Source organism: Xenopus laevis, chromosome 9_10L (assembly GCF_017654675.1).
Source record: "Xenopus laevis strain J_2021 chromosome 9_10L, Xenopus_laevis_v10.1, whole genome shotgun sequence".
NCBI classification, from domain to species: Eukaryota; Metazoa; Chordata; class Amphibia; order Anura; family Pipidae; genus Xenopus; species Xenopus laevis.
Window position 1 is genome coordinate 107,854,197 of NC_054387.1, and position 23,555 is coordinate 107,877,751.

Genomic DNA, 23,555 nt, shown 5'->3' on the forward strand with positions numbered 1-23,555 from the left:
AATAATTTGCATATGCAAATTAGGGGTGGGAAGGGGGAAAAATTGTACTTCCTTGTTTTGTGATAAAAAATCACACATTTTCCCTCCTCATCCCTAATTTGCATATGCAAATTAGGATTCGGTTCGGTAGGGCAGAAGGATTCAACCGAATCCTGCTGAAAAAGGCCGAATCCCAAACTGAATCCTGGATTCGGTGCATCCCCAATTATAATACACAAGTTTCAGTGAGTCATGTGACAGAAATGAAATCAGAACTCACCATTTATAACTGATGACATCAGAACTCACCATTTATAAGGATATCATTTACAAGATATTCATGGCTTTTGTGTATTATATAGTATTATTTGTACATAATTGGAAATAATAAAAACAAAGGGGTAGTTCACCCAAAGTTAACCTTCGGTATGTTATAGAATGGTTCGTTCTAAACAACTTTTTAATTGGCCTTCATTTTTTTAGTCTTTGAATTATTTGCCTTCTTTTTCGGATTCCAGCTTTCAAACGGGGGTCACTGACCCCATCTAAAAACCAATGCTCTGTAAGGCTACACATTTATTGTTATTTCTATTTTTTTTAATGTTATTGCTTTTTATTAATCTACTTTCTGTTCAGGGCCTCTCCTATTTATATTTCAGTTTCTTATTCAAATCAATGCATGGTTGCGAAGGTAATTTGGACCCTAGTAACCAGAATGCCGAAAACTGCAAACTGGAGAGCGCTGAATAAAAAGCAAAAATAACCGAGAAACCACAAATAATAAAAAAAATTAACGCAAATTGTCTCAGGATATATCACTCATACTATGCATCATACTAAAAGTTCATTTAAAGGTGAGCAGTCTCCCTTTAAGCCTCATTAATGTTGATGCCGGGGTGGGGGCTTATTTCTGGCCTCAAAAATTGGCAGCCGGATAACTAATTTCATTATTTCACTGAGCTTCAGTTCACAACCATTTTAACAAAAATGTATAATTTTTTATAGTCCAACTTGCACCCGCTACATTTCCCAGAATCCCCATGACATCTGCTGCTTTATTATGTAAGCAAGATATTTAGAGCCTTGTAAATGCTACCCTGAGACTCTTTACTTTCCCTTAGCTCACCTAGTGAATTCAACAGCCCATGAAGAAAATGCAGCTAAATGAAAAAGAAACTGGAGTTTGCAGATCAATACAGAGAGGAATGTCTGGCTAAACAGTCCAGAGGAAGAAGTAGCGGTAGGTAGATAATTGTGAGTGCATGAGCAGTTTTGGAAATCTCCTGTCCTGCTTTAGTTACGCAGGCACCGCAAGAACAATATTGACTTAAAAAGACAATGCCCTTGTGGATTTTGTGCTCCGCAGCAAATAAACACAGCACAGACCAGCGCCCGCAGCTCGACTCTGCAACTTAATCCAGCTCATTTATAAATATTTAACTTCCCTCTGTATTTTATGAGCCACTTTCAATACATTAGGGTCCTACAGAGTTTGCAGTATAATTCAGGCTGGGGCTGTCTTATACAGAAAGCAGAATGCGATACCTACTTAACAACAGGAAAGTCCCCTTTTTCCCCTTTATTGTAACATTTTTCAAGATGATACAGCAGAAACCCAATTTTACTTTTTTCAGGAAAAACTACTGTTTTAAAAAAATGTCAGGATGCTTACCCTGGGAATGTAAAGGTATCCATAATGTTCTCATATACAAACAAACACTTCTTTTTTATAATGGATATAAAGGCATTGTTTCTTAATGCATTTATAGCCTCCAAAGTTAACACTTCAATATATGTAGGGCCAGGGCAATCTGTATATCCTGGCAAATGCCAGTGGGGCTTCTGTATGATGCCATAGACTGTTACTTTTTATTAGGCCTGTGGCGGCTGGTTGGGCCCAATTGTATTTGAAATACCAGAGATTAGTTTGAATCTTGGACACAAGTCTTAAAGGAGAAGCAAACCTTAAATGAACATAAACCCTACCCCCCCACCCTACATAGACCCCCCTCCCACTTTCCCCCAGCCTAAGTGTTACCCTGGGCAAATGCCCCTAACTTTTTACTTACCCCTCGATGCAGATTCAGGCATCGGAGTTCACAGGCGCCATCTTCAGCGGCTTCGGTAATCTTGGAATGGGGCCGGCGTAGCGGCGCATGCGCAGTTGGAGCAATTTTCTATGTAGTGACAAATGCGCATGCGCCGAAACTCGCGAAAATTGCTGAAGCGCCAGTCTTATTCCGACAATTATCAAAGTGGCTAAAGATGGCACCTGTGAACTCCAATGCCTGAATCTGCATCGAGGGGTAAATAAAAAGTTAGGGGCATTTGCCCGGGTTAAAACTTAGGCTGGGGGGGGGGAGGAGGGAGGGGGGTCTATGTAGGGTAGGGTTTTTTTAATTTATGGTTTGCTTCTCCTTTATAGGGGTTTGTTCGTCTTTGAGTTAACTTTCAGGATGATATAGAGAGTGATATTCTAAGACAATTTGTAATTGGTTTTCATTTATTATTATTTGTGTTTTTTCTTTTTAGTTATTTAGCTTTTTATTCAGCAACTTTCCAGTTTGCAATTTCAGCAATCTGGTTGCTGCGGTTTATATTACCTTAGCAACCATGCATTGATTTGAATAAGAGACCGGAATACGAATAGGAGAGGACTAGAATGAAAAGATAAGTAATAAAAAGTAGCAGTAACAATAAGTGTGTAGCTTTACAGAGCATTTGTTTTTAGATGGGGTCGGAGACCCCTGTTTAAAAGCTGGAAAGAGTAAAAAAAAGGCAAATAATTAAAAAAAATCTATAAAAAATAAATAAAATAATGAAGATCATTTAGAAAGTTGCATAGAATCGGACATTACTAAAAGTTAACTTAAAGGTGAACCACCCCTTTTTTCCATTCTCAGAAAGAGGCAACAGTTCACCTACAATAGTCTACTTCATTTTTTGCTATATTTATTTTTAGGGTTTAGTTCTCCTTTAAAGTTCTCCTTTAAACCCTAAAAATAAATATAGCAAAAAATTTCATTTTTTATATATTGAACTTATTGCACGAGCCTAAAGTTTCAGCTTCTCAATAGCGATGCTTTAGGATTTCAAACTTGTCACAGAGGGTCAACATCTTGGAAAGTGTCAGCAACACTCACATGCTCAGTGGGCTTAGCTGGGGTCAAGTACAAGGTCCCATTTTACTATTACAGAGAAAAAGGAAATTATTTTCAACATTTTTAATTATTTGATTAAAATGGGGTTTATGGGAGATGGCCTTCCTGTAATTCAGAACTTTTTGGATATCATTAGAGTAGAGAATAGGTCACTCTCCTGCCTGCAATGCACCACCCTAAAAAAAAAAAAAAAAAAAAAACATTTTTCTGCAGCAGGAATTTTTACATCAGAACCCAGAAATGGGTCATTGTACTATTTAGGGTAGGTCTCCACAATGCTTGTAGTAAAGTGAAATCAAAGTGAAATTTAATTTCAAAATAATAAACTATAGTAGGTGTGGGCTCTTTTATCTAGAAACCTTCAAATTACATAGAGCCCTCTTTAAGCAAACACCTTATACTTGATGGTAACCAAACCTGCATAAATCCATGTTGTATTGGATTTTAGTATTTAGTAGCCTGAAGACATGGTGATCCAATATACAGAAATACTGGAAAACCCTGGGTGCTGAGCATATCAGCAAGTACATCCCAGATGGGTCATTAAAATATGGTGAAAATCTGCTTCTAAACTAATTGTTTTGGTTTCTGCAACTTAATTTTTCTCTAAAATGGGTCTAGAGATCAGTACAAAAGACTGCCAGACATATATATGGGAGGAGGCAGAGTAAATGCTGGCTATACACATAATGATATGATCTCCCTCTACTGTTCCAGCAGGTTCAGCATTGGTTTAATGAATACATGTTTTCTTTCTTTCAAAGCTAACTCTTTATGGCAGGTTCGATCTATAGCCTGTTGTGAGCAGTTCCAAGACTGCACTTAACTCAATTTTTAGATTTAGTGTCCCTTGCTTCAGGGATGAAGTGGAACTCATTTCCTTACTGATATAACCGGCACATCAATCAAATGTATGTTTAACTCTTTTCTCTGCCAGGAGAACACAGGAATTTTCCCTGCATGGATGTAGTGGGGTAATGTTTCCCTTGCTGCCCTGTATCATTTTCATTATTATGTTAATTTCATTGCTGGGAACAGGCTGTGTCCTGTGTTTATAAACTGTACTTGACCTGCACCAGCTCAGCGATATGGCACTTGCACTTAGGCACAATTTTCCCTGTCAACACCCCTTTCAAAGGGCTCACTTACAGTTTATTTAAACAGCAAATAATGGCCTTATTAGAACAGAGAGAGATTTTTGTTCACTAAGCCTGAAATGTGTTTTTCAGGTAACTTACTAGAACATTCTGCAAACTCCAGCTTCAAAGAGGATTGCATTAATACTCTAATCCTGTAGCATGTGTGTGTTTTTGCCTGCGCTCACACATGCACCACTTACATGCGTCTGTGTGAGTACAGCCCACTTCAAAATAATTGATTGCGTCTACTCCTGTGCTCCCCTGCGGCTGAACGGAAGAAAGCGCAACGCAGGGGAACGCAGGCAAAAACGGGCGTGTAAGAGCCCTTAGTCTACTAGAAAATCATGTAAACATTAAATAAACCCAATAGGCTGGATTTGCTTCCAATAAGGATTAATTATCTTAATTTGGATCAAGTACAAGGTACTGTTTTTACCATCACAGAGAAAAAGTAAATTGTTTTTAAAATTAAGGATTATTTGGATAAAATGGAGTCTATATAACAGGTTTCCGGATAACTGATTCTGTGTGTGTGTATATATATATATATATATATATATATATATATATATATATATATATATATATATATATATATATATATATATATATATATATATATATATATATATATATATATATATATATACAGAAGTAGTATACAGACCCGCACACCAATATTTCTTTCCAAAATGTTTATTTAGTGCATTAATCCTATATATATATACTGTAAGATAAATATATAATGCTTTCATATCATAACGGAATCCCAGTACATCTGTGTTTGTCAGTGGAGGAGGAGATTTGCAGCTGAGCAGCAGTGAGAAAGATGAACCAGTACCAATTCTGTCTGTCCTTGTTTCTCGTAAAATGAAAGCCAGATGCTCTGTGATGGATTCCAATCAGCTGCTAGGATTGCACATAAAACTTCACCTTCAGCCATAACTAGATGAATGATTTGCATCAATGTATGCACTGGAGCATGGCGGCTCTGCGCAACTTTGCTCTGCATGATTGCCAACAACAGAACAATGGGAAGGTAACCCGATAGCAGCTCCCTAACACAAGATAACAGCTGCCTGGTAGATCTAAGAACAGCACTCAATAGTAAAATCCAGGTCCCATTGTGACACATTCAATTACATTAAGTAGGAGAAACAACAGCCTGCCAGAAAGCAGTTCCACCCTAAAGTGCTGGCTCTTTCTGAAAGCACATGACCAGGCAAAATGACCTGAGATGCACCTAAAATAATTACAGCTAAAATAATACACTTGCTGGTTCTGGAATGAAGTTTTATATAGTAGAGTGAATTATTTGCAGTGTAAACAGTGTAATTTAGAAATAAAAACTAGATCATAAAAATCATGACAGAATCCCTTTAATGCACTAACCAAGCAACGTTCGTGGTTCTTCACAGAAAGGACAGTGAGGTTGTGGAATACGCTGCCGGTGATGTTGCGATGGCTGTTGAGTCTGTTAATGACTTTAAAAGTGGCTTGGATGATTTCTTGGAAAAGCATAATATCATGGGCTATTGTGATACAGGTATGGGATCCATTACCCGGAAACCCGTTATCCAGAAAGCTCTCAATTACACAAAAGCTGTTTCCCATAAACTATTTTATCCAAATAATCCAAATTTTTAAAATGATTTCCTTTTTCTCTGTAATAATAAAACAGTACTGTGTACTTGATCCAAACAAATATATAATGAATCCTTATCAAAATCAAAACCAGCTTATTGGGTTTATTTAACATTTACATAATTTTCCAGTAGACATAAGGTATGAAGATCCAAATTACAGAAAGATCCGCTATTCAGAAAACCCAAGGTCCCAAGCATTCTGGATAACAGGTTCCATTACTGTACTTATATCTACAATTAGTATAGATATTGGTATATACAGTTTATGTGAGGGTATGGAGGAGTCTGTGTGAGTGTGTGTATGTATGGATGCTGGGTTTCATTTGAACGGGTTGAACTTGATGGACTTTGGCCTTTTTTCAACCCAATTTAACTATGTAACCAAAAAGGCTTGTGATGCTTATGTTGGAGGCAATGATAACATTTATTCTTCACACTTATACCAGCCAAAGCTGGAGGTACAGGTATGGGACCTGTTATACAAAATGCTTGGGACCTGGGGTTTTCTTTCCGTAGTTTTGATCTTCATAACTTAAGTCTACTAGAAAATCTTATAAACATTAAATAAACCCAATAGGCTGGTTTTGCTTCCTATAAGGATTAATTATATCTTAGTTTGGATCAAGTACAAGGCACTGTTTTATTATTACAGAGAAAATCAATTAATTGAATGAAATGGATTCCAGATAATATCTATTGCATACCTGTACCATAATTCTGTAAAGCAACATTTAATACTGTTAATCCCCAATAAGTCTAGGCTATGAACTGGGAATAAGATGTGCCATATGCAGTGTCGGACTGGACCTTTGGGGGTTCCATACCTCCAGTACATGCGTGCATGCGTGGACGCCGGTGGGTATGCACGGATGCCGGCACGTATGCATGCATGCCGCCCCGCTGGCCCACAATTTGTTTATTTTTTAATGGGCCCAGTCCGACCCTGCGCGTCGGCAAGGAAGTTTAGGAAGCAGCTGTAATAGCAGGTCTGGTCGGACCCTGGCCATATGCCCCCTAATACCTTTATAGATTGCCAAGTAAATTAACAGAAAGATGATAATAAAATACAGGTATGGAACCCGTTACCCACGAACCTTTCATCCAGAAAGTTATAAACTATGAGAAGACCATCTCCCATAAAGTCCATTTTAATTAAATATTTTTTTAAAAATGAATTCCTTTTTCTCTGTAATAATGAAACAGTACCTTTTTGGAGGCAAAACAATCAGGTGGGGGTTAATTAATGCTTATATGATTTTTTTTTAGTAGACTAAATGTATAAAAAGTTTCCTTATCCGAAAAATCCCAGGTCCCGGCCATTCTGGACAACAGGTCCCATACCTGTATGATTTTTTCCTAACCAAGGAGAAGAAATTAATCTGGAGGCTAATTTCCAGCTTACAGTAAAAACATTATTAAATCAATACTTGCACAAGGATTGCCTGCCTCAGGAACATTTTCAGCAAGCCCATCCAGAAGGAGAAGGGCTAGAGAACATTTCTTAGCAGGCACCCAAATGTCTGCCTCCCTCTTGTTTATTCTGCTCTCTGGCTCTCTCCATCATAACTACTCTGATGCCGGTAGGGAGAGGCAAACACTACTGCCTGCCAAGTGAATCTGAAACTTAGTGAGCAGCTTCCAAGGTGAAAAAACAAGTGCAGTAGATGAGTGAGGTCTTATCGCATACCATGCAGAGCCTGCTCGGAAATAGCTCAGAACAATACTCAGGAAACCTGTCAGTTCCTTCCTCTGTGAAACAGCCAGCGCAGTACAAATCCCTTCTAGCACGAGGAATGCACAGCCTAAAGTAGGAGCTTGTCACTCCGCTTGTTTAAATAATATCAAATCATTTTGTCTCAAGACATGTGGCAGCCTGGGAGGATATGGGATACTTCATATCGGAGGTACTGAGGTGCAAATCAGCCCCTGGCTGGTGCTGGGCAGCAGATATCTGGCTGTGGGTAATAGAACAGCAACAGCTGGAGAATAGATAATTGTTCCCTTGCATCACAAGTCTCCTATAATTGATTGTACTGCTGTATTATAATCACAGGTAGTTACGATTATGGAAAAGTCAGACGTAATCAATTGGTTAATGGATGTCAGTGTTACCATCCTCACTATGTAAAATATGACCCATTCGTTTCCATTCAGCTCGTCACATTCACTTTTCCCTGGTCGGCATAAGGGTACAGAGTTAGGTAGAATGTATGTATAGACGTACGATGATTCGTACGATCAGATCTTTGCGTCTATGGCCAGCTTTAGGAGCCGAGGTTATTTTTGCGTCAAAAATCTATTTTTCAGGTTAAAAAAAAAAAACTAACATTTTTCGAGATTTATTATATCCTGACCCTGGAAATGTGAAAATACACCTGTCGATGTCATGTAGCCGAACACCTCCTTTAAAGACATCCAACTTGTGTATATCTGGCTGCTTTGAAAACAGTTTGTAAGGAATTTTAGAGTGTGTATGTGTATGGCACTAGTGGTGATTACAGCGGTCGTAGCCTTTTATAGTTCAGACTTCTCTTTGAGGTCCAACATTTGTTCAGCCCCCCCCTAACTCATAACAAGGTTACTGTTAAATGAAGATACTGCTGTATCAGCCACTCAGCAACATCATCAATATCATCTTGGGATCTTTAGGACCAAATCTCACCCTAAATGGCTTACAAACTGGGCTTCCACAAGTATTTAGGAGATCAATAACATTTTCTACAAATCTTACCCTTGTTGTGCTTATTTCTGACCCTCCAGAGCTACTGCTTCAGGTTAACACCTACGGCCATTATAAACATTGCTTAGGAGCATTTATTGAAAAATTCATGTCCTTCAAAGTTCAAAAGATCAGGGTCTATTGTGAGAGAACCCAAAGCAGCCGTCCCTAACCCAGCTACACCCTAATAATGTAAGGGGTTAAAGCCCATCTGAGTGTCTTTAAACTCCATTATGAATGTGGTTGCTGCTACCAGGCTGTAATGTGAAATAAACTGGTGAGAAATTAAAATGAAACAACACAAACATATATGGGAATGCTTACAGCGCCGATCCTGAACAAACAGCGAGGCTGCAGTCTACATACGGATTCACAAACACACATAAAAGCATGTGGCTACAGTAACAAGCAGTTACACAGTGTTTTTCATTGCTAAATTAAATAATTTATAAAGACCAAGCCTGAAGACCAATCAGAATGGATCAGTGTTTGGCATCCCTCTATCCCTCAATGTTTGTGTCTAATTCCCTAAATAAAAACGAATCACCCTCTTTGGATTCATTGGTGTCATCTGCAGAACGGCGAGAAAAACGAACCGTGAAGGAAAATGATAGAATATCTTATGTCCTAGCCTGAGGCTGCTCCATGTTCATTTGTGTACTTATTTCAAAGAACATTGTTTCAAATAGGCTTGCAGGAATATACGATGGCAAGAGACTTAAGCTGTTTCTTTGTAATTACCATCTCCTTCCATTAGCGATGACTCATCAGTGCTCAATGACTACTTTACACAATTAAATTTGCTATCTATGTAAAAGCACAGGCGCAACAAAAACAAGGGGTCACATGAGCTGGGTAGTGGCACGGTTTAGTCCCTATTAACCCTTTAATTTTTTTTTTATCTCTACACAGCTCAGCTGGTGACCAGCAAAGAAGCAGAAGACTGGTATCACTATGTGGAGTTGCGAAGACCTTAATTACACCAATAGCGGCGAAGAGCAGTACTTGTGCAATGAGTTCCACCTTATTCTCTTTATTTTCTCCGTACTCTACCTCATCATCTGCTTCCCGGTTGGCCTTTGCTATAACGTGCAGCTGGTGCTGGTCAATCTATACAACAAGGCGACTATGACTATGCCAGATGTGTACTTTGTGAACATGGCCATTGCTGGGCTCATCATTAACGCAGTTGCACCGGTGTACCTTTTTGGACCAGCCTACACTAAGTGGTCCCTGTGGAGTTTTGGAAATGAAGTTTACATTACCTTGTTGATCCTCTTCAATGTCTCCTCTTTGGTAATCATGTATTCAACCACTTTGCTCAGCCTAGACTACTACATTGAATGCGCTCTGCCGAGGACTTACATGTCCAGTGTGTACAACACAAAGCACGTATGTGGATTTATTTGGGGAGGAGCCGTTCTCACCAGCTTCTCGTCCCTTCTCTTCTACATCTGTAATCACGTCTCTACCAAAATCATAGAGTGCTCCAAGATGCAAAACCGAGAAGCCGCAGATGCAATCATGGTTCTTATTGGCTATGTGGTGCCCATCATTGCAGTCATTTATGCACTGGTGCTCATTCTGCAAATAAGGAAAGAGGCCACGCCACTTGATCAAGAGAGCGGCAGACTGGACCCTTCAGTTCACCGGCTTTTAATTGCCACTGTTTGCACGCAGTTCATATTATGGACGCCCTACTACGTGACACTTTTGGTGAACACTTTCATGGATGCACGTGTAAAGTCGTCGAATACGTTTTACATAAGAATATTTCAATTTACAGAAGGCCTTTCTAATTTCTTGGCCTTTTCCAGCAGTTTTGTGTTACCTCTAATACACAGGCACATTAACAAAAATTTCAGTGGTAAATTACAGAGGTTGCTTAAAAGACTGCACTGTGGGAGCCAAGGATGCACCCATGAACACACAGTAGTTCAGCAAGTAATGACGTAAAAAAAAGTTACAAACTGGAAATTGTGCAACATTGAAGTGGTTTGTCATTAATCTAACCCAGTTTTTTTTTTATGTTGGGTGGTTGTGTCAGTTTAATTCTTGAGCTTCGGATAGCCCACACTGCAAACTTATTGCATGTCACTTTATTATTCACTGTCTTCAATATATCATCTTTGAAGTACTGGTACCCACTGACATGCTGCTGACCTGAATCGTGGATTTTGGGAGGAAAGAGACCAAAAGTCAGTATCACTTTAACTTCCTAAAGGGATATAAGTAACGTACTGATTTTTGGTAACCAACTATTGCAATTCAGTAAGGCGGAGATGGTGCTTGAACAGCCAGAGAACATTCCATGTGTCCTTAGGCCTAAGCCGGTGCCATGTTTGAAGACCGATTTATTTAGATGCTGCAAGAGACACCCAACCTTGTTATTCTATCAGAGAAAATATAAAGTAATGAGAGGAGAAGTTATGATGATAATTGTTGCCATTACATAGAATTAAGTTCAAAGCACTTTGATAGTAGAAGAGTTTCTATTTTTTTGGTATGGAATATTAAAAATGTGTGAATTGAATTTGTCTCCTGATAATTGTAAGATATGCAGAAACGACATCCGTTGCTAAAATGACTACTGTACAAACAGGGTTCTGAAGTTTATGGAAGGGAGGATATGGTTCATCCCAAATATGAATTTATACAAATACTATGCATATATATTACAGGTATTCATTTTTGAGTAAGCAAATAAGCAACATCCATTGCTGCCCTAAACCATTTAAATAAAGAATTTGATTGATTGGCACAGTAAATTACTATATAATAGTGAAGCATGTACCAGAAAATAAACGGAGGTACAACGTCAATATGGGCCAGTTTCAACCTCCACCCTGAAAATATCCCGGCCCATGGCAATATCTACTTCAGTGATCATAAGCTCATACTTCATACTTTTAACATTGTAAAAGCTGTGGAAATAAAACTGTACTTAGGACAAATAAAACATATTTGCCCATTTCAGTTCTAAATTATTCATGCTGATGGTATTGCCTACCACTAATTCCCTTCAATAGGAGAACCACTGGATCTTAGAGTACAACAACAGCTAAAGACAAATATCTGTTATGTGAATACTAATAAATGTTACTCAAGTGTAAAATATGTCATTAATACATTTACATAGACATGTTTCAAGGCCCTAAAAAGGTTGAGCTACTGGGAAAATTTACAGATCAACACTGAAGTTTCTGCTTCCAGAAAGTGTTTTTCCACACCCTGGTATAACTTAAAACCTACAGCTAAGACTTTGCGACAGTGTTCATCTATTTAGCTATATGTTATGTGGGGAGAAGGATCAAAGTTTCTAGAAATATAATACACTTTAAGAGTTTGGATTTTTCATACAAAAAGAAAAAGAAAGAGGCAGTAAACACACATATAGATAAAAAGCCCCTTGAACATCAATACCAGTGATGGTGTTTTAAGTCCTTACATAAGTAGTAGAACTGTTTCAAAAACAGTGATAGAATTAGAATTACTTTCCACTGGTACACTGGCTCTACCAAATAAAAAAAAAATGAAAAAAACTACTCAAATGTTCATCAATTCTGATAAAATTCCTTAATTCTTTCATTCCATTCTGCAAAATCTTTATCCTGATCCACCTTACCATCCCCTGATCTGTCAAGACTCCACCCACAAATGAAAATCGCAAATATTCTGGAATACCGTGGCCTGCTTGCCTTTGAAAAGTAATCTTGAGCTGAACTTGAATCTCCCCAAAAGAATTGATGTTCTTAGGAAAAGGATACCCTATTTGTTGGCTATACAGGGATGGGATCTATCGGGAAATCCGTTATCCAGAAAGCTCCGAAATACGAAAAGGCCGTCTCCCATAGACTCCAATTTATCTAAATTTTTAAAAATTATTTCCCTTTTCTCTGTAATAATAAAACAGTGGCTTGTACTTGATCCCAACTAAGATATAATTAATCCTTAATGGAAGCAAAACCAGCCTATAGGGTTTTCAAAATACCGAAACTTCATGTCTCCAGCAAGATGATGGGCCACAGACACAGAACCACACAAAGTTACCATGGTCGGGTATACATCTTACCTAAAACCTGCTATTGTGTGACCCCTTAAATAAAACACTTTAAATGAATGTTTAGTTAGGAAATAGCATACATCTTTTAAAAATGGAAAGTAATGCTTTTTTGTTGTGGATTTTATAAAAAATAGAAAAGCGACAGTGTCATTTTAAAAAATAATAAAATGTGTGATTAATTTAAAAAATGAAAAAAGAATGACGTATTCCTTTGACTTCACATTTAATGAAGGAAACCGTGCTCTCTGTCTTTTGCTTGAAAAAGATACACTTACTTTGTGCTACAGTGGTCTTCCTCATTTCTTCCTAATCACAAATACTCCATTAAACAGAAGCAAATACTGTGTAGCAACAGCATGTTTTTAATTACACAAGTTTTTAAAAAGAGGATTCTTTTTTTTTTTTTTTTAAGAATATAATCAGATGTAGGCATTTGGCCAACTACCATTAAAATTATTTTGGCTTTTAATTAACTTTTTTTAAATTTTTTTATTTTTTTAAAAAAAAAAAAAGGAAATAATTCTACTGATGTACTAAATATTCATAGAAACCATCTATAATGATACATTATTTTTTACAGTGAAAGATTATATGGAAATGATAGAAATACTGAATGAAGTATAGAGTGTGATACGGTGGAGTTAGGCTTGAATTTCAGAGGTAAGCGGTGACCTTATCAATATCAGCAATCTGATTGCTACTGTCCATATTACGCCAACAGAAAAGTTGATTAGAACTAGCCATTCAATAACTTACAAAAAGGAACTAAGGTCTAAAATAGAATAAGGCTAGAAATGCTGTATTTTGTATACTAAACATAAACATTAACTTACTGCACCAAAACCTAATTAAACACATGATTTATGCTTTCAAAGTTGGCTGCAGGGAGTCATAATCTTCAAACTTTGTTAAACATCTTTGCAAGACCAAGACTATGCACATGCTCAGTGTGGCCTGGGCTTCAGTTGGGAGGTTAATCTTAGGGATTGTCATAAAATTATCAAAACAGCACAGTCAAATAATTTCTGACGTAGACGCCTATACAGCAAGACCGATTATTAATCAGAATATACAGACTGCACTGGGTCTGTGGATTCTAATCTCTAAACGGTTGCCGGCTGCTTTACAAGGAAACAAACAAAGCTGCTCGAGTTCTGGGAAGTAAGGAGGGAAGGGGCTCTTCCTGCTGTTTGAAAGTATGATTATTTCCCTGCAGAGCATTAAGGGACCGTCTGGAGTTTCCTATCCGCAGCAGTCAAAGTAAGTAAAGCGAAGGGAGAATTTCACTACATTCAGTCAGGTTTCTTATAAAAACGGTACGCATTTTTTAATTAAAGTATATTGGCGATAGGTTTCTTTTTCATTTCCAACTAAAAATTGGATTTTATTATTTTGCCTTTAAAGAAGAACTACCCCTTTAACACTATCCTTATTGCATCAGTCTGCAGTAGTGATGTGCAGGTGACCTGAGCCTGTCCGTACCTGCCCCTCTCCTCACACACCAATGATGTCAGGAAAGGGGCGGGGCGAGCACTTGCCTATAAAAACAGAAGCTGGAAGCAGGAAGTTGGCAGTGTAAGGTCGCGGGCAGGGAGAGCAGGCAGAAGAGCTCAACCCAAAGCCGCCCACAAATGGAGTGATGAGGTTGCCCCCAGATGCTGGGTGAGCGTGTTTACCCACCAATACAAGATTAACCTTACGGTGTTGGGGCCTGTTGGTGCCTAGGATGGTTAAAGTTTTCTATCGGAGGGGGCGCTATCGATACGAGTATGGTCAGTAAACTGTTCCCTTTGCCTTATTAAGTCTACTTTTCTTCTTTCTCCCTGTTTTTATGTTGCTGCTATATTGACTTTATGTTCTGAGCTGTTTTTTTTAGGTAATTTCAGATGCTATAGTCACTTTATATGTAGGTGTATTGTTTAGGGATGTATGGGAGCCTTGGGCTGCCTAGCAACATGTTTAGGGGGCAAAACTCCACTAGAGGATTTAAATATAAGGGTTTAAATTTGAGGGGAGGGAGTGCTCTGTTTGTTTTTCACTTCAGATGAAGTTCTGTGTGAGACCAAAACGTTGAGTAATAAACCCTTCTTTTTGTGTATTTATATTTTTTGTATGCCAATTCTTCACGCAGCAATATTTTTTGTTTTTTGTAACCAGAGCCAAATTAAAGTGATAGTGTGATAGTGAACACCAGATATGCACAGTGGCTTCTAGTTGGAGAATCCTTCTGCATATTTTTTTCATATCTGGAAAACCTCCATTTACCTCTTGGATTCTTCTGGATAAGCTTATAATACACAAAAGCCACGAATATCTTGTAAATTATATCCCTATAAACGGTGAGTTCTGATGTCATCAGTTATAAATGGTGAGTTCTGATGTCATTTCTGTCACATGACTCATTGAAATTTGTGTATTATAATAAATAAAGTACCCCCAGTTGCAAAATATGAGGATATTAGAAGTTACCTCAGAGTTCCATGACCTCTATAAAAACACTCGGCCTTCGGCCTCGTGTTTTTATATGGTCATGAAACTCCTCGGTAACTTATAATATCCTTATAATACACAAAAGCCATGAATATCCTGTAAATTATATCCTTATAAATGGTGAGTAGTGATGTCATCAGTTATAAACGGTGAGTAGTGATGTCATTTCTGTCACGACTCACTAAAATTTGTGTATTATAATAAATAAAGTACCCCCAGTTGTAAAATATGAGGATATTAGAAGTTACCTCGGAGTTCCATGACCTGTATAAAAACACTCGGCCTTCGGCCTCGTGTTTTTATATGGTCATGAAACTCCTCGGTAACTAATAATATCCTTATATTTTACAAGAGGGGGTACTTTATTCACTATATATTTTACAAGAGGGGGTACTTTATTCACTATATCTCTTCCAAGCCCAGTGCAGAGTGCATACATACTGGTACCCGAAACGCCAGCACACTGTACCTATAAAATGCCAGGAAAAGTAGCGAAAAAGGGCCTTCTTATGGCAATAACATTTTTTACAGTTAATTTTCTATTTAGGTTTAAACAATATCAAAACAATAGAGCCAACTGAAAACACGACTGCTGATTGTACTGTAAAAACTCAATATCACTTGAGACCCATAAAAATAATACTATACATTTAAAGATTGAGAGAAATGGTTACTCATTATGGTAGTAATTAAAAATTAATGGTACCTGATACATATGTTTACATTTTTAATGTGCTTCATCAAAGGAAATTAAATAAGCTAATTTTCCAGTCACACTGACACTGGCATAAACAAACAGTAATTGTATCATATCATGGTTAAAAAACAAATAAATGGTGGGATAACTAGCATTGTAGATTTAAATAACCACTTGCATTAGGGTTACCACTCTTTCTGAAAAGTAATCAGATTGGCATTACGTATTTTATGTGCTGGATAATGGCACCCCATATTTGGGGTGAAATCTGCCTTATTTGAGCATGGTCAGGCGATATCTTGCCTGTCGGTGCTTAACATGGTGTGGATCAGAGAAAACACTATGGAGCAGATTCACTAAAGAGCGAAGTGAGTAGCTGGAGCAAATTCGCTGGCGTAATTTTGTCAAGGAGACAGATTCTGGCGCAACTTCGCACTCTAACGCCAAGCGAATTTACGGTCTGGCGAAAGAGCGTTACTACGCAAATTCACTACATTTTTGGTTTTACTGACCGTTACCTCTATCGCCAGACTTGCCTTCGCCACCTCAGACCAGGCGAAGTGCAATAGAGTAGATAGGAGTTCCTCAAAAGAAAGTTTAAAAAAATTTTTAAGTCACAAAAAACGCTGGCGTTTTTTCCTATTTAAAGGGTGATAGACTGAAAAAGATCATAATTTTTTTTCGGGTATCCTCCTTCCCCCCTACATTTGCTAACATATGGCACCTAAACTATACTGTGGGCACATGTGTAGGGCATTATAACAACTTTTATATCATTTTATTAAGGTTCCCTGGCCTTGTGTAGTGTAATGTATTTGCTGCAGCATATATAGCCATTGTACTTTAACTGCATGCCGTGTGCTAATTAGCCAACGATAGCGTAACTTCGAACTGCCGAGCGTAATTTCGCTGGCGTAATTTCGCCAGCGTTCGGTATCCTGTGCGCAACTTCAGATCTTCGTGAATTAGCGTTGTTGCGATGTGCGCGAAGCCATCGCTGGCAAATTTTCGCCTGTTAGTGAATTTGCCCCTATTTTTGATATCTAGTAGTTATCAAGCTTGAAATTTAGCTAGTAGAGGCAGGAGAAATCCTAGAAATGCCCCTAAGAAGAAGTCACATAAACTGGTATATTTACCCTTGTTGTATATTTCTGGTCTCCGAACCCTTGTTTCCATCCAAAACAACGTAATCAATCAATCCAAATAGATGGGTAAAGAAACCAATCAGCGCAGGTGTACTGCTGCAAGGTGCTTTTATTGAATACACGACATGTTTCGAGCTTAAAAGCTCTTTATCAAGTGTGAAAAAATGCTCTGTGGTACACCATTAAATACAAATATAAAACTCCACCCCACACATCACATTGGACAAACCAGCTACTGCTGGGAGGGTTTTACAGCCTAGCCAGTTGACAAAACTCCAGTCCATGTTTTCGTTAACACATCAAAGTCCATATCAAAGTATTATTGAATCCATCCACATTATACACCAGGGTGAACTGTGCACGGGTATTTTCCCTTTAAAATCAAGTAACAAAAATTAAAAACAGTTAAAAATATTGAACACATGAACCTCAGCACTACCATAAAATGGTCTGCTCAAGAGTTAGTTGCCCGAAACTATGTAACTAATTTCTTTCCCTAAAGAGAGACATTTCCGTCTAGTATCAATTGCTACATATGTTTCAAACCTACTGCTACAGTAATTTATAACAAAGTGTCTTGCTGCCAAAGCATCTTACCTAACTGTAGATTTCAGTTCATATTCAGGTAGCACTATCTGTCAAAAAAAGGAAGATTTATTAAATTCACCCTACTATAGGAAACAGGCTATACTCCATTTGTCATTCAGACCTAACGGATCCAGCGCACACAGTTTCTTTATCCATATTGCTTCCCTTTGTAAAAGTAATTTCTTGATGTCTCCCCCCCTCCGTGGTCTCTGAATCACATCTAACACCAACCATTTCAATTGTGACATACTATGTCTATTTTGGTTAAAGTGTCGAGACACTGGGGTGTCTGTGTATGTATTTGCCTTAAAGTTTTTAATATTCCCTCTATGTTCTTTATTCTTTCTTTAATTGCTCTGTATGTCTTCCCAACATAGACTTTACCACATGGGCATTTCAGCATGTACACTACACATTCTGTGTTACACGTGGCGAAATGTTGTAACTTGATATTGAAGCCTTTAGTTGGATGTTGTACTACTCCCCCTTTAATAATCGAATGGCAACAGATGCAATTTAAACATGGGAAAGTCCCTATATTTGGAGAGCTCTTAAAAATCCTATCCATCCTTTTTACCTCCTTTGATTCTGCGGGGCATAATATATCTTTTAAAGTAGACCCTCTTTTGTAACTAAACAATGGTGGTTCTGAACATTTTTTACCCAAATTTTTGTCATTCAGAAGTATTGGCCAAAACCTGTTGATAATACGTTCAATTGCCCTACTTTGTTTGGCATACTTACTGACGAAGGGGATCCTTGGCTGGATACTTATCCCTTTTTCCTGTGGGCTCTGTGTAAGTAAAACCTCCCTAGATACTTTGCTCACTTCATTAGCTACCAGGGATTTTTCTTTATATCCTTTAGCTTTAAATCTATCCACTAGGGTCCCTGCTGCCTCCCAATAACTTTCCTCACTTGATGCAATCCTTCTAGCCCTTTGAAATTGACCTTTCGGAATCCCAGTGATACATCTTGGGTAATGAAAACTGGTTGCTTTTAATAGGTTATTTTTATCCGTAGGTTTCCTATACAGATCTGTAGTCATTGCACCATCCCCTATCCCTATTTTTAGGTCAAGAAAATTTATACTGGTATTTGAGGTCTCTGTCGTAAACTTAATGGTTGGGTGTCCAATATTAGCCTCGGCTATCATTTCGTGGAAGAGGGAAACATCTCCTTTCCATATCACTAATATATCGTCCACATACCTTAAATACAGTTCGATATTAGCACTGTATTTATGTTTAAAAAAACAAAGCTTTTTCCAGCATGTGGACGTATAAATTAGCGAAAGAAGGTGCCACCGCAGCACCCATTGACGTACCGTGGTGCTGCCAGTAGTACTCTTCTTCAAATCTGAAATAGTTTTTTTTGAGGACTAGATTGAGGCAGTCTAACAGAAAAAATATTAAATCATTTGGCAAGTTTGTTTCAAGCAGTATTTCCTCTATACACTTTAGACCATCGTCTTGGGGTATAGAGGTATATAGGCTTACGATATCAATACTACACAAACTTACTTCCTTATCTAATACAGATATTTGATTTAATCGTTTCAGTAAGTCGTTGGTATCTTTCAAACAAGTATTGATATTATGCACTAGTGGTTGTAAGTATGAGTCCACAAACTTTGAGAGTGGTTCTAAGACCGATCCCACACCTGAAACAATAGGACGCCCTGGGGGGTCAATCATTGACTTATGAATTTTTGGTAAAACGTACAGCACTGGAGTACGGGGATGTTCAATCATTAAGTATTCCATCGTGCTTTTCTTGATTGTATCATTATTGAACGCTTCTGTCACTAGGTTAGAGATTTCTCTCTGAATATCATACACAGGGTCCTTGTCAATTTTTTGATAATGTCCAGGTGTGGTAAGTTGTCTTATTACTTCTCTCTTATAACCATCCTTGTCCATGATGACAATTGCACCTCCCTTATCCACTTTTTTAATTACGATTTTATCATTATTTTTTAGGGAGTTCAGTGCTAATTTTTCATCATGTGATTGCATCAAGTGAGGAAAGTTATTGGGAGGCAGCAGGGACCCTAGTGGATAGATTTAAAGCTAAAGGATATAAAGAAAAATCCCTGGTAGATACAGCTAATGAAGTGAGCAAAGTATCTAGGGAGGTTTTACTTACACAGAGCCCAACTTTAACCAAAATAGACATAGTATGTCACAATTGAAATGGTTATTGTTAGATGTGATTCAGAGACCACGGAGGGGGGGAGACATCAAGAAATTACTTTTACAAAGGGAAGCAATATGGATAAAGAAACTGTGTGCGCTGGATCCGTTAGGTCTGAATGACAAATGGAGTATAGCCTGTTTCCTATAGTAGGGTGAATTTAATAAATCTTCCTTTTTTTGACAGATAGTGCTACCTGAATATGAACTGAAATCTACAGTTAGGTAAGATGCTTTGGCAGCAAGACACTTTGTTATAAATTACTGTAGCAGTAGGTTTGAAACATATGTAGCAATTGATACTAGACGGAAATGGCTCTCTTTAGGGAAAGAAATTAGTTACATAGTTTCGGGCAATTAACTCTTGAGCAGACCATTTTATGGTAGTGCTGAGGTTCATGTGTTCAATATTTTTAACTGTTTTTAATTTTTGTTACTTGATTTTAAAGGGAAAATACCTGTGCACAGTTCACCCTGGTGTATAATGTGGATGGATTCAATTATACTTTGATATGGACTTTGATGTGTTAACGAAAACATGGACTGGAGTTTTGTCGACTGGCTAGGCTGTAAAACCCTCCCAGCAGTAGCTGGTTTGTCCAATGTGATGTGTGGGGTGGAGTTTTATATTTGTATTTAATGGTGTACCACAGAGCATTTTTTCACACTTGATAAAGAGCTTTTAAGCTCGAAACATGTCGTGTATTCAATAAAAGCACCTTGCAGCAGTACACCTGCGCTGATTGGTTTCTTTACCCATCTATTTGGATTGATTGCCCCTAAGAAGAAGAAATGAAAGGTGAAGAGAGAGCTCTTGCCTCATTAGCTTCCAGGGAAAAGAAGTTGTACAGTTCCTTGTCTGCACATACAGAATTGTTTCTGGAGATAGGTTGTGAGTTGTCATGGGTTGATGAGTGGAAGTATCTGTGCCCACAGTCTTTGTTCAATTGGTAAATTTTAAACATTTGCTTTAGTAAATGATATTTTTACTAAGACCCTCTCCTCACTTCTAAGCAAAACAGCAGGAATCCTGAGAAGGATACATACACTATGATGAGGTCGGTAAACAGGCTTAACGTTCCCCGATATGACCCACCTTGGTTGAATGATATCAGGCTACACCAAGTTAATTTGATCATTTGCCCTAGGGCCAAACTATCGGAATACAGTTATGGGCATACGAGCCATCAGAGTGAGGACCAATCAGTAGAAAAAGTTTGACGAGCACTCCATTCACCCGTTGAATTAAAAGAAGTAAATGTTAAGGGAATGGATGCTTCTAATATGTTAAAAATAAACATTTACTTATTTTAATTCAACAGGTGAATGGAGTGCTCGTCAAACTTTTTCTACTGATTGTGACTCACCTACAGCTAAGGGCTTGGGGCGATGCATCCGGACCACCCGTTTGATCTGGTGAGTTCCTACTTACAAATTACCCTTGATACTGTTTCAGGCATTTGTGAACCCAGGAGCGGGACCCAGGGTTTATACACCCGGGTCACCACCTTTTTCGGTTGAGCTGTCTTAATGCGAATGTTGAAATTGTCCACTAGAGATGCAATAGGCACCATATAGCAAAGCTTTTTGTATAATATTTTATGGTGCTTTAATAAGAGGCATTCACTTATGTTAATTTTAATTAAGTGAACGGAACCAGATTTAGCAGTAGAAGATTTTGTATTTCAGAGTGAGGACCGCCTCAAAAAGCCAATGCTGTCCTCGACCCATTGGAAAAATCAAACCTGCCAGTTATGGGTTGGGTGGGCCCGTCGGAGGGCCCCATACACTGGCAGATAAAATGCCTAATTTGTCTAAAGGGCTTGCATTGGCAGACTAAATCTGCCCGTGTATGGCCACCTTTAGTTTTCCATTTTCATAGAATGTTGTTAGGATAGTCCCTGATGTTTTGAATAAAAATGACAGAAGCCCCCCTTAACTACAATGTGCTGTTGAAGAAATCACTACTCTGGTTTTTTTATATACCAACCAGAAAACCCTACAAACCAGAAAACCCTGCAGGGCCCCAAATTGTGTCCTGTACTTTATTTACTGTATATGGCTGAAATGACAATAAAATCCACTTGACTTGACTTGTGTGAAACCTGTCTTCAGTTAAGATATAATCAGCAGTTCCCCTGGATGGCCTTTAAAGCCCAGTGGGTGAGCATCTACCCATACGGTATTCCATGTATATGAAAAACTCAGAAGCAAAACTTGGAATGCTTCCCAGGTTTCCTGCTGGTTTTTATTATGATATATACAAACAAAAAGAAACAGTAGGTAGGGAGAAGACAGAGAGGGAAACCATATAAAAATACTACGGCATAAAGCAATGCACAACAGAGGAAAACAAACTAGAAAGAGAAAACCCAAAATAAAACGCAACAAATAGTGAGAACAGAGTACAGACTGAGTAAAAATAGTGGCCAGCCTAAATATAGGAGAATATTGAATAAAAAATAAAGAGAAAAAACAAGCTGAGCCACTTACACCTTCATAGAGGTTAGGGAAAATAAAAAGGTTCTTTTCCAATAGAAAAACAAAAGAAGACAAAGCGTAAAAGCTCTAAACTATGTGCAGTAAGGAGCACATGGTTTGCATTTTCACTTTTCTAATAATGTAAAAGCGACCTGGTGCCTGGATCTGTTCCCAATGAGGTCACTGTATGAACTCGTTCTCTCTCTCCCTCATTGCTTTATTAATACCTGGCCTTACATCACTTGCAGCAGCTCCAAAATCTATTTAAGAAGGGGAAAAGGCTGGATTTTATCAACGTAATGCTCATGGCCGGATTCAGACTCTAAAGTTTTTTTTGCTTTTAAATGAAATGCTGAGCTTTTCAAACAGGTTCTATGAGGGCTGTTTTTTTAATATACAGTATCTGGGTGCATGTTGCTGTAAATAATTAATTTATAATAGATATATATATATATATACTGAAGTTATGTAATAGGGAAGACTGGTTTAAGGACAAACAAGCCTAGGAGGTAAGTGCAAACTCTGAAACTATGTAATTCTTCATTTGGCAGGGCAAGACGTTTTCAATAAGAACATCCTATTACAAGATATAAGAAGGCAATTGTCACTGGGCATTGAGCAACTAGAAGTTACTGGGTGCAATGGCAACATCTTATTAGGACCGGCCAAAACGGTTTTGCAGAACATGGAACTCCCCTGGGATTTCAACAGCTGCTACTGCTTATACTGGCCATATTGGTACACCCCTGAAATGAGATCAAGACAGGTGTGGTGGATAATGCACAGCTAGATATGCTTGTTTGGCCAGGTTACTAATGGAGGCCAAATGAGTGTTATCCTAGGCCAGTTTGGCCACCCAAATTTACAGCACTATAAGGCAAAGAAAATTAACTACTGGATCAAATGCAGGGGGGCCCATGCAATATGTCACATGGTCTATGGATCAGCCAACATTTACCTGTGCACGTCTAGCTCCAAAAATATCCTAACATGAATTTTAAAAATAGAAAACATAAGCTAGAGGTTAGAGTCCTGTGCAGGTCCATTTTCTGACCCGTATCAGACCTGTATCCGGGACCCACAATTTGCCCCCATTGATCCGCTACCCAAACTGACCCACAATAGGTCAACTGACCTTCCAACTTCTGGTATTGTGGCCCGTAAGTGATGTCACTCCAATACAGAATCTGCAGGCAAATGGAAAAAAAACTGCTGAAACCAGATGGGAGGGTGGGAGGCCGGGCAGCCATCA

At 38.3% G+C, this 23,555-nt stretch overlaps 2 protein-coding genes across 9 annotated transcripts in view; one reads left to right on the forward strand and one right to left on the reverse strand.

Moving 5' to 3' along the window:
• Nucleotides 1-12,009, forward strand: part of gpr146.L (G protein-coupled receptor 146 L homeolog) — a 51,152-nt gene extending 39,143 nt beyond the window's left edge. For 2 of the 6 annotated variants that reach the window (XM_018234192.2, XM_041575549.1), the window contains exons 2-3: nt 1,101-1,219; nt 9,557-11,177. In XM_018234192.2, coding sequence (XP_018089681.1) covers nt 9,599-10,600 — 1,002 coding nt within the window. In that variant the 5' untranslated portion in view covers nt 1,101-1,219; nt 9,557-9,598 and the 3' untranslated portion in view covers nt 10,601-11,177. 6 annotated transcript variants of the gene reach the window in all.
• The window catches only part of LOC108701567 (uncharacterized protein C7orf50 homolog), a 197,181-nt gene that overhangs the window by 79,206 nt on the left and 94,420 nt on the right, over nt 1-23,555 (reverse strand). The window lies entirely within an intron of this gene.